Here is a 12,706-nt window from a genome sequence, read left to right as displayed (position 1 = left end):
AAAAGTAACACAACAAATAAAACAATATTCTAAGTGTGGAAAAATAGTGTTTTCTAAAAAACGAAAGGTATTTTCTCTTTCAGATAGAACTGACATCTCTTTGAGCCTAAGTGAGATTGTCACAAGGAATGGTGGGAAAAAAGATTTTATATCAAGATTGCATCCCCACAAATTTAGCTGCTCTTATGTGTGGTACCAAATATTACTTATTGCTATGTTTTTAGGCCATCCATTTACCATTACTGAGTCAGAAATGTAAATATTCTTTAGAAATCATCTACCAACTGAAGTCTGAAAGGACCTAAGAATTTATGTAATCTGGTCCCTGTTTTGCAGGAGTTTGTGGAAAACAGCAGGAAAGCAATGAAAGAAGCTGGGAAGGGAGGTGTTGCTGATGCCAGAGAACTAAAACCGATGGTAGGTGGAGATGAGGAGGTGGCCACCCTCCAAGAATTTCACTTTCACTTCCTCTCTCTCTCTCTCTTCACTGACTGCACTTCTTCAGGAGAAGCTTTTGTGATCTGTGTCACGCAGGACGTGCTGCTCTTTCTGTTTGTGTGTTTACCCATCACTTGGATGGCAGAATTCTTGTCACAACTGAGACCGCCTTCTGTAAAAGTAAGCTGAAAGGAACAGTGTTCATGGCGGGGCAGGGGATATTTTTGTCCCTGAGGTGAACTTGCAGTTTCCATTTTTTTCTTTTTAACTGTCAGTGTTTAGTTTTCATGGGACTGAACATTTGGTTGTGCACTTGAACTGACGGTTTGATACTTATTTTAGAAGTGATGATAGCAATTCCTTTCAACTTGCTGAAATTCATATTCCCCCCTTCTTTTAATATTGGTTTGTTTATGTTGCTGTCTTTTCCCCTTTGCTGACTTTTTCTTCTGTTGCCTGGATTGTACTTTCTTTGTTTCTTAAGCTATTTTTCAGTAGCAAACAAGGCTATTTCCGTCTACACCCACATTCCCACTCAAAAAGACAATCTGGTCTTCTCCAGCCTCAGTTTAAATGTGAGAAAGATAAATTACCTCTGGTCAGTGATATATATATAACTACTCTCCTTTCATTTGAAAAAAGCAACTTAAAATTAACCAGTATAAGAAAATCCTGAGTAGCTTTTCCCATATATATTCTCACCACTGCATAATGACAGATGTCTTTAGCTATATTGGTCTAATTACCGCTTGTATTACAAGTGTATTATTCTTAAATAACATGTTTATTTCAGAATATTATATAATTGCCTACATCCTTAAGCACTTAATTTTAAAACAATGTGCCTTCTTTTTGCATATAATGTCCAAAAAAAGGAGAGGTGAAGACTCTCTTTTCTTTCTCCTTTATACTTTAATAAATGGTTTGATTTATAGGTGTCCAACTTAAGAAATATGTAGTATAAAACAAGCCCATTTAAGTATGTAAGAATGAAGGAAATGGCTTCATTGCGGGGGTGGGGGGATGGTATATGTATATGCAAAATAACTGCATATTCAACCTACATTAAAGCCTCAACAGAATGTTTAGCTATAAACTCTTCTCTGTAACCCCATCCAGTGCCTATTTTGGTGTTGCTCTTAATAGCATTGATGATGATAAAGTCAAAACTTCAATGTTTATATTCCCAAGGCACAGATCACTCTAATCATAAGTAAGAGCGTGTAGAATGGCCATGTAACTCTTATTTTTAAGTGTGCATCAGACAGCACTGGATGAACAGGGAAGGGGTGCTAATCACCAATCCCTCCTGTCAGGTTACTTGCCTCCCTGCCCTTTCTTTCTGCATCCCTCTTACTTCATGTGGGCTGAGGGGGACCACAGTGAAAATTCTGCCAACCCTAAGATAGCCTGGAAAAATGAGGAAGGTTTCCTTCTTGCCACTGCTTGGTTGTCCTAATTGTTCAGAAAATAAGGTTTCAAACCTAAAACTTTTAAAAGACATATAAAATCTTAAAATGTAAACCACCCTTCCCCCCCTTTTCTGTCTTTCCAGTGGTTGAAGCGTACATTAAAGCACTCTTCAGTAACAAGCATTTAAAGAAAGGGAGAAATAATTAGAGGTTTAGGACTAGCTACTTCGACCATGAATTGGCATGTATTTCTGTATTATTCTTGAGGGAAAGATAGCTGAATTGTGGTAGACCAGAATGCAAATATACCTCCTCTTACCTAAACCCCTGATTCATAGGTATTAATAGTAGGAGAATTGCCTAGGTTATGTGGCATTCTATCAGAAGCCAAAAATGTAGAAATTTTTTCCCCCTAATATTACTTTCAGCTTTAAATTAATGTCCCTTAATTCAAACACCACATTAAAATCTTCATTCCACTTTTACTTTTATTTTATGTTGTTCGTTGCTTGCAGATTAATGGCAAAGCCCTCTGCGGTGTCCCAAAATACATCTTCTGTGTGCATTGTTTTTCTGGTCCTTTGGACATTGTAGCATTTGATCTCTAAGAACAACGTTTTAAGTGGTTCAGAAAGTCCCCATGAGAGATGTGTGAATTGTTGCTCACAGGATAATTAAATCTTTCAAGCATATCAGTACCTCTAAATCTGCTCTCTTTCGAAGTATGCATGTTAAGAGTTGACCCGTAATACCACCACCATCTTGTGTGTGTCCCTAAAGAAGTACCTGAGAAACTCCCTCCTAGAGTTTGGGGATTGGTAGAATTTACGATTGCTTATTTGTGTTTGCTTGGTTTAATTCACGTGTTATTCCCATAGATGAAAGTTCTGTTAACAGAGCGTCATAACTATTTTGCTGCATCTGTAGAAACACTGCTGTTCGAGTTCACTGTCTGTCTCCTTAATGGGATAGTTTAATATGAGTTTTTTTTAAGTCTATAAAATAATGTTCAGAAAAACGAGGTTTAAATTTTTACATTTGACAGGGCATCACTAAACTAAACATAAGTACTTCCAGCTTTCCTCTTAGACTTTTTTTTTTTTGAGAGAGCCTCACTAGTTAAGGAAACTTTGAAGGTTTGTAAGGTCTTTCTATAAATCTTTGAAAATTATTTTAGAAAAATTTACCAAATGTGATGTAGAAGTTTAAGAAAGAGACATCTGGCAATCTGCTCGCTATCATACAGGAAAAACTTACAGAGAAAATGGAGGAAAAAACCTGGGCACTATAGCAACATAGACTAGAGATGAATTCTCTGCATATCTCAAAGATGACCCAGAGGGAAGTGTGACTTTCTACAATCACAGGAATTTCAGACCCTGGAATTTAGGTTTGGGGGAGAAGGATTCTCAATCCATTTTTCTTTATTGCTGTTTGTGACCATCTGTGTATTTGTAACATCATTCATGATCTCCTTTTAATGGTAATTGTCTAAGATTATACTCTGTATGACTTTGTTTTCTAGGCTTCGGGAGCAAGTTCTGCTTGAACCTAGCCGACCGTTATGGAACCCATTGACATTCCAAAACAATATATACACATAACTATGTATTTGTGTGTGTGGGTGTGTGTATATATGTATATGTATGTGTGTATATATATGTATATGTATATACACACACACACATAATCAGCCAAAATCAGAGAACAGGAACAGGGATTTAATACCTTTTTTATGCTTATTTTTGTCAAACATGTACTCCTTTCATACGGGTGGCTTTTACAAGGCAACTGCCGTCATTTAATGTTTTCAATTGTAATTGTCTTAATGGAAATGTTAAGATTCATATCTGATTAACATTTTTAATAACTTAGAGGAGATTTTAACTTTAGTTATTTAAATTAGGTAAAATTATTGTACCGAATTCTCTGTCTAAAGTTTATTCAGGGGTGATTTCCCTGATGCGTGCATAAAATCAAGACCTTATTTTACTGATGCATAAGTCCTAGTGGGATGAGACTAGGCATATGCTTTCAGGTAAATAAGGAGTTATTCCATTCAGTTTTCCCCAATCAAAGAAGCCATGTCATTTTCCTTTTAGAAACATACAAGTGGACCCAATATGGGAATTTTCGTAATAGCTCATGCATTTGTCAGCCAACATTAAAAAGTAACCAACTCCTCAGGTATTTGTAGTTTACCCTAATGCTTCTATAAGAGAGTAGGTAAAAAAGGAAAGGGTAGATAATCTTTCTTATGCAAACTTTTCTCTTATATTTTGTGTTTCTTTCATTTTGACGTTAGTAGCATCCTCCACACATTTGTGTGCCTGATTTGAAAGGAAGCTGGGGTACCCAGCAAGTTTAGCCTTTAAGTTTCTGTGTATAGGTTTGCAGACTAAGTAATGCTGGAAGGAATAAAAAAAGGAGAGAAACATGAAACACAAAGCATTGAAAATTCCGGTACTTGGGCTTCTGCTTCAGAGGAACTTCAATGGCTTAGGGCTAAATGGCCATTTTATTCAAATGCTTGCTATAAAATCTGAAAACATACTGGCAGGTGCTCCTCTCCTTGGCAATTCATTAAGTATCCAGAATTCTACAATGTTTAACTGAAGAATTGGTTAATGTTTTGATCCTCAAGTGTTGAACGTTCTTTGTGTTTGGGGATGGGTTTTGGGTTTTGGGGGGTTTTTTAATTCCTGAAGCTTACCAGATATGAATGGCTAATATTTCATTGTTCTGCTTATTGTAATGGTGAATGCTTTAAGAAAAAAAAGTGTAATTTGCTAAGAATAATTCATGATCTGTTTATGCGATAACTCCTTTTTGTTACAATTTTTTTAAAAAAAGCTATTTTTGTTAATGTAAAGTAAATATTTCAGAGCAGATTTTTTAAACTTATTGCACTAAATATAGGCTCTGTACAAAAAAAAAAAAAGCCTCAGCATTTTATCATTCCATGGAAGGAGAATCTTTTGAAAGAAAGCATTGCCTCCTACCAGAATTAGACAGTGAATTAGACCGGTATTATGGAAATGTGTACAATTAATGTCACTAGGGCTTAATAAGCAGCTGTTTGCTAATGTGCTTCCTTTCAAAGGGTTGGACCTTTAAATTGCTGCAAAAGGTAAATTGTATTTTTTTTTAAGTATCCATGTTCTTTACTCTAGCTAGGCTAAAATTTGCTAAATGCCTCGGTTTCTTTTCAAAGCTCATGTAATATTTCTGATTTTTCAGAATATTTGCAATAACAGTCCGGAATTTTATTTTATTTTTATTTTTTAAAGAAACAGGAGCTCACGTCTTGGCAAGATCACAGAAAACAATATTGTGAGAGTAGCTATTTTGAAACAATAATTCTCCAGAAGTTAACATTCTAACATGTGATGTCACTAAACGATATCATTGTACTCTTTTATATCATTTGAAATGGAATAAATATAATTATGTAACTAACAATTATCCAAATAGGTGAGAGAGCAAATCATGTAGGAAAATTCAGTCTACCTTCTGTTTCATAGCCACACAGATTGTGGGCATTAAGAAACATTGGGAACTAAATTTAGGCTTGGCAAAAGTATGGAAGATGGGTATCAAAACAGAAGACATTACAGGAGCTACTTATCTTAGGAGGTGTCCCTCCAAAGTGACCTGGTGGAATTCTTGAATTTGGAAATTAGGTTCTACTCACTTGGCCATCCCAGCACCATGGACTCTTGCTGCTCCCTGTTCCATATGCTCGCAATCTCAGCTGTTTGGAAGCCACCAGGAATGCTTTCTAATTATCATTTGCAACTAGAACTGTAATCAGAAAGAAATTTTGTATTTTTGTATAACTTGATTGTGTGCCATTTTATATAACAGGTCCTGTTTTACAAATAAATTTTGTTTTACTAACATTGTGTTTAGAAATTATGCTCTATGTGTAACCATGTCATTTGAGTTCCAAATTAATTGCCAGGCTGTTTCCCCTAAGTGAATATGTGTGCCATATAGGTAGATATATGCAGATATGCATATATATTACACAGACACACACACAGAGATATTTGACTTATAGACTATCACTCTCTCATGAGCTTCATTTGTTGATGCAATTCAGAGAGCCTCACAGAGGCTTTTAGCGATATTTGAAGGTTTTGAGGCTATGTTTGGATAGACCTGCTGCCGCTGTCATTCCTCGTGATCCGTTCTTCAGCTGGCCCTGGGCTGCCTTATTGCTATTCGCTCACTGCCTCCATCTCTGCCCAAGTGAGAATACATGAAGGACAAAAATCGTCTGTGAAATGTGGTTACCTGAATACTTTTATCAACCACTGGCTCTGTGTGGTGGGTTTTGTCTTTTGTCTGCGGTGGATCTTCAAAATTGTGTTCAGGACGCCTACTTCCAGAGTTACGGTTAGCATCCGCGGTTGTCAGTGGTGATCACAGTGAGAAGAGAATCGTGATCGTTGCTGCCATTGGAAAATTAAGGTTCTGGTGCCTGATTTAGACTTTCTAGGCTCCTGCCTCAAGAGTAAGCTCTGCTGTATATGATATGGAAGGGAAAAGGTTATATTTCAGTATAAATCCAAGAGACCCATCTTCTGTGGGAGGCTTACCAGTACGTTAGGTAAACATTAGGAATTTAGCTAGAGCGCTGAGATTGTATTATCTCTGCATGGACTAGCACAGCTCAAAGCAGGCTCTTCCTTTAAACCATTTAATGCAATGTTTAATGTTTAAGGATCAAAGCTTTTATCCTATCCTATAGCATAATTAAGTCCTAAATTACTGCAATATGAGTAGCTTAACTGTGTGTTGGTTCCTAAACTTTTTGCATAATGGTTGAGGAGGGGGCATTCACTGAGTCTATTTAAAAATTAAGCTGCAAATAAGTTTTTCCTTTGTAGAGATGCTCCCTTACTCTAATTTTGTCATTTTTTCAGCCAAGGGCGTTAAGCTGCCAGTTCCCAATACCACTGACCTCGGTATCTGCCAAGGGCTCCCTTATCTTCCCAGGGCAGTTTCAGGATTTCACCCCAGTAGGGGGTGGTTAGGAGGTGACCCCTTTTATAGGGGTCCTGAGCCCCTTGAAACCAGAGTAATGTTCCTCCCACCCTCTCCCTTAAAACAGCTATGGAAACTACAGGCACCAAATATTTGTGAGGCCATGTTAGTGCCCTCAAGACCCCGACCATTTCCACCAAGCACCACTAATAGCTAATAAAGGCCATTTTAAGAGGTCTCCTGGCCTTCAAAGTAGAATTCTGGGGTCAGTTCTGAAACCAGAGCTGCCAATTATGGTGACCTGAACATTTTATTTTATTTTTCAGCAGTAACCTCTCTTGAATTTTTGGAGTTTCCAGTAATAGCCTTTAACACAGCCTCTGAGAAGTTTCCTTCAGAAAGGTCTTTTAAAGTTTTCACCTTTCAATAAGTTCTCTACTGCGTTTTAACCGCCACTTAAAAAAACAAAAACGAAATCCTCAGAATCTGGAGGCTTATCAATGCACCTGCCACATTAATCTCTGTATTCTTTTCATATACTCCATCTGATAGATAAAAGTGCACTATAATGGCTTGCCTAGAGTTTTTAAGATGTGGTCTGTGAATATATATTGGAAAATTGTGGGTTCGTAAGTAAATGCATAAAGCAGAGCTTTGTGTATTCTATAATCACAGTGCAGAATGCCTTTTGCTTTAAATGCATATTCATGTATCTTTGTGTACTAAAGAATACATGTTAGCCCATTTGAAAAGTAGGCAGTCTTCATATACACTGGCTACTTTCAGAATAAGCTTATCTTTTTAATGACACATAGCCCAAATTGTGAAAAAAGTAGGATGCTTGAATGTGCCAAGAGAAAATATAAAGCTAGCAAACTTAGAAAACAAAATAAAAAGCTAAACACATTGTACACACCAAAAAATTTTAAATAGCACGCTTTCCTCCATTCACGTTTCATAAATTTGAGTCAAATTCTTATTCTCCAAATTTCAATTTAAGAGGAAATTTTTAATCCAAGATTTAAATCTTTGAAGATATCTTTCTTATAAAAAACTTCAATGCAGCGTTTTTAAACTTGAGAATTTCTGTGGAAAACCTTTCTTTTCTATGGAAATACTATAGTACGCTTTCTTCCACCCCATCTCCTTGATTTTTATATGTGTAAAAAATAGACAAATGATGCTTCCATTTCAGTATCACATGAACAGCTATCACTTTTCTAAATTAAATGAGCAGGATTTAAGTTGGATATTTTTTAAAGAAATTCATTAGTAAACTTGTGGAAAAGATATGCAGTTGTTAGGGACCCAAATATTAGGCTATTTTCTTCAGTTTTGATACCAGTTGTACAATATAAATGATTTCCTGAGGAATAAACATTCTAGACCAGGGAATTCAGAATAGTAAAGCTTTCAGGTTACTCATGGTCTAGTCAAGATCTAGCTGAACATGAAAACGTTGTAATTTCCAAACGTTTCAGAAATCTTTCACTTTTATTTGCTAAGACCCAAATTTAGTATTTGATATTCAAAAGCAGGTTCTTAATCTTTTGAGGGGACCAAGGGCCCCTCTGAGAAGCTTATGAAAGCAATGAACTACCTTTCTCTCAAAGTCATATAGCCTACTTAGGAACATTTAAAATACTAATAGAATTTCGAGACCCTGAGACTGCCCGCCTCCACCCCACCCCCATCCCCTCAGGGCCTAAGGAACACAAGTCTGAGGCTGCTGTAAAGTTGGTTTGATAATGTGTTTTGAAATAAAGTAGTGATTAGGCCTCCACTGAAGATTCTTTTAAGATGGTACTTAACAATTTCAGACCTGGAATCATTTTCTTTTTTAATTGAAGTATAGTTGATTTACAATGTTGTGTTAATTTTTGCTGTACAGTAAAGTGATTCAGTTATATATATACTTTTTTAAAATATTCTTTTCCATTTTGGTTTATCATAGGATACTGAATATAGTGCTCTGTGCTATACAGTAGGACCTTGTTGTCTGGAATCCTTTTTATAACTTGAAAACTTTTAGTACCAGCTTTGAAAATCAAAACCACACTAATCTGAATGAAAAACAGGACGTCAACACTGAATCTTCAAGACAGTAAGATTTCTTTCCTTGGTGGTGGAAGGATGTATGTGTCCTATGATGAATTTTTGGCAAGGTACCAAATTATTTGCAATGGACAAGAAAATCCAAGAAGAAATGAATAGGGAATCCCTGTAATCATCCGTCTACCAAAACACTAGATTCTTTATTATTGTCACTCAGCTATGACCTCTGTAGCATAGTGTTAGCAGTTAGATCACTGTCTAAAAATATATCTCTGTCAACACGACCAAGAACATTTGAAGATGGTGATAAATTAGCAAACTTACCATAGTCCATAGATGACAAAAAATTTTTAGTGGAAAGTTGGAGGAGCAGATGCTGGGGGGACAAATTCAAAAGTTATTTTTTTCTCCTTCGTAAATCAGTGAGATGTTCCCTCCTGTTTTGAGTGTTTTCCGGTCACCACTAGAGCAGCCTTGGACCACTGCCCATGGGACTGTGCCTCCACTCCCCCCATCCACATCACCTTCCTTCTTTAGGGAGCATGTGGGTTTCTTCACATTTACACCTTACTATTAGGGAAGCTTGCTGCACTATATGGAGTGTCCTCTGGGCCCTTGAAAAAGCAGGCAGACATCCTTAAAGGAATTTGAGGTTTTTTAAGATTTGATTCCAGGGGGTCATGACCTATAGTCAGACATCAAACTATTACCTACATTTTCAAGCTGAAGAAAGCAGTGGAAATGTCCTAATTGGCTGGTGAAGAAAATAGAAAAGTCAGCTCTCCTCCCCACCCCACAACCCCAGAAGAGCTCTATTGAACCTTCCACAGTAGCAAAGGAAGAGACCACAGGTGGAAGTTCCCATATTGGGTGGAAAAGGGCCTAAGTCCGGTGTAAGTATCTATATTTGATGTCTTTTTGTCATAGAAGTGTATGACCTAAAGGAAATGTCCTGAGTTTCACCTAGGAATCTGATCCACCCATCCCATCAGCTAGGAAATTAGTTTTAGTTATTTTTTGAGGAATAATGTGTTAAATCGTTCTATGTGAGTAAAGTAAGCATTGAAAAGAAGACTTGAGGGACTTCCCTGGTGGTCCAGTGGTTAAGATTCCACCTTTCCAATGCAGGGGGCGCGTGGGTTCCATCCCTGGTTAGGAAACTAAGATCCCACATGCTGCACAGTGCGGCCAAAAATAAATAAAAAGAAAAAAACAAAAAAAGAGAAAAGACTTGAGGAATGAATGGACACAGGACTGGAGTGAACGTCCTGCCAGCATCCTGCAGACCAGATTCTACCTGCCACTAGAAAATGTGAGCACTTCCTTCATTTACCACATGGATCATTAAGCCAGGATTGTTTTCCAAAATTGTATGAGGTGATTCATAAGAATGAAACAATACTAGGACAGCTTTGGGACTGATGATTGGAGACAGAGACTACAGAGTAAATTTTCCCCTTCCTCTGGGTTCTAGCAGTGTTCTCCCAGAATCTTTGGCCCCCTTGTTTTGGCTGGTTTTGATTTTCAAAGACATCACGGGGGGAAGCTACCTTTCTTCTACTGTATTGCCTTAGTGCTACTAGATTATGTTGCTGTTGAGGTTCTCTTGATTTTGTCCATCCTATAAAAGGGTACTGGGAGCTCCATAATGAAGTTTCAGTTACACTGTCTCAGAATATTCTTGACCATTGAATGCACTTCTAAAGATGTGGTACCCAGTGAAATAACTTCAGGAGGTTGTTAGCTGATCCGATTTGCTACAACTAACACAAGAGTGGGGAGAAAAGTGTAGAGGGCACCTAACAAAATGACAGGGGCTCTGGGAAAACAACCAAAGACAAAAGCATATCTTCTGAAGACCAAAAGTCCAACTTTAAGTACTTTCTGGCACAGCCTTCCTGAACTCCTGAGTTTAGAATAGGCTCCTAGAATAAAGCAGCCAAGTTTGAAAGATCAGTCAATGCAGAGGGACCTGCTCTTCATCTCTCAGGCTCTGAGCCTAACATCCCGTCCAGTCAGATCCCATCCAGTGTATGGGGAGATTTGAACAGAAAATGCCCATCAGTGTGTTTCGACATCTCACTGCTGTGAAATCCAGCATAAGAGGTATGTTGTGGTGCCACATACTTCTCAATCTGAGGCCTTTTTTGTCTTTTTGGTTTTGTTTTGTTTTGCTATTTGCATCCTATTCACAGTGTCAAAATGGATTTTTGTATCATGTCCGGTCTTTGTCCATTACAAACTGTAGGATCATGGTTAAGTCTTCCATGAATTCCCTGGTTCGGGATCTTGTACCTTAGCATTATTTTGAGTTTTTTCCTTATTATTATTTCTTTATTACAGTGTCACTACACTGTATTCAGGTGGGGAAACAAACATGTAGGTGCTTGAACATGCCCCACAGCCATGGTCATAGCCCTGTAGTATTTGTGACTGTCATTATTGACACTGCAGAATTTACAGAGTGTTGTGCTCTCAGAGGACTTTAAAAATATGTATATGAAGCAATTAACTTTCTGGAGTTATCAAATCTTGCTGGGAAATTAACTTCCAAGAGCTCTGAATTGGATGGAATTCCATCTGGCTTCAGAGTACAATGAGCCTATATGAAATGGAGCTTTGAAATGTTTTCCTTGTGCAGAAATATGAACTAGAAAAAACAGTGCTGATCTAATGCTAAGTTTTCTGTGTACTGACTCAGTTACCAGAACTATAACGAAAACTGTATTTTAGTCTAACAAATGTATAGAATTTTTTTATGTAATAAATAAAATTTTATAGGAAAGAATGTCATTGTCTACTGTGTTGTAGCACTTTCCCATGCCCAGGGTGGTGATGAATAGTGTAGGGGAGGGAAAATAATTGTTCCCCTACCCTTCTGAGTTCTTAGCTGAGACTCTGTAATAGAAGACACATTAACAAGAGAAAAACACACAGAAGTTTATTAACATGTATACCTCAGGTATACATGTGAGATACCCAGGAAAAATGAGTAACTCCTCTAAGTGGCTTAGAATTCAAATTTAAATACCATCTTAATAGGGAAAGGGGAGAGAGGATGTAGGCCTCTTAGGGGAGAGTAAATGATTTTTAGGAAAGATGAATGGGCCCTTAGAGGAATAGCTGGGCGGCATGATAGCTTATGGCAAAGTGTGTCTGGGTGTGGTGTCGACTTGTAGGCTCTTCTCCTGTGATAAGAGTCAATCTCCCCTGGTTGATGAAACTCCTGAGAAGGGGATTTATGATATCTGAGTTCTTTTTGGAGAATCTGTCTAGTGAGATAAGGAGAGTTCAGAGAATACCTCACCCACATTTGCTGTTTTTCAAGTGCCTTCAGCTCACAGTAATACAACAAAGTGGCATTTTTTTGAGGCGGCATGTCCTGAACTCCTGCAGTCATATTTGGGGGTGGCGTATTCTGCTGTGCTGCAATAGAAACTGATTGTGGGCAACATCTTGTTTTCAGATTAGGTCAATATGCTGCAAGGGTGCCCTGGAATTGACCAGCTATTTATTTCCAGCATCTCTCAGCATGTTCTAGGATCCCTGAAGTATGAAACATAAATGTACTAAATAAAACCTAATTTCCGAAGTACAAAGTTCATCCACTGCCCAGCCAGACTTCCTAGCTGGAGTCTGAGTCACTCTGTGAATACTAAGGTTGCAACTGAATTCAATCATCAGGCAGAGACGAAAAGCCTGTTAGATAACGTTTACCATGGAAATCACTCGTTGTGCTTGGTACAGTGCCCTGCACATAAATTGAAGCCTGGATCTGTGCTAAGTTGGTGAGTTGGTGAAACTGTGGT

General features: G+C 37.7%; 1 protein-coding gene across 3 annotated transcripts in view; it reads left to right on the top strand.

Moving 5' to 3' along the window:
* The window catches only part of SLC44A1 (solute carrier family 44 member 1), a 215,010-nt gene that overhangs the window by 153,893 nt on the left and 48,411 nt on the right, over positions 1–12,706 (top strand). The window contains exons 15-16 of one of the 3 annotated variants that reach the window (XM_030859132.3): positions 337–417; positions 3,376–5,752. In XM_030859132.3, the coding sequence (XP_030714992.1) occupies positions 337–417; positions 3,376–3,399 (105 nt within the window). In that variant the 3' untranslated portion in view covers positions 3,400–5,752. Of the gene's footprint in view, positions 1–336; positions 3,333–3,375; positions 5,753–12,706 lie in introns of those variants that run through there. The other 2 variants (XM_030859133.3, XM_030859131.3) reach the window with 2 other exon arrangements.

Source organism: Globicephala melas, chromosome 6 (genome assembly GCF_963455315.2).
Source record: "Globicephala melas chromosome 6, mGloMel1.2, whole genome shotgun sequence".
Lineage (NCBI taxonomy): Eukaryota > Metazoa > Chordata > Mammalia > Artiodactyla > Delphinidae > Globicephala > Globicephala melas.
Note: the sequence above shows the minus strand (reverse complement) of the source record. Positions and strands in the feature narration are given on the sequence as shown.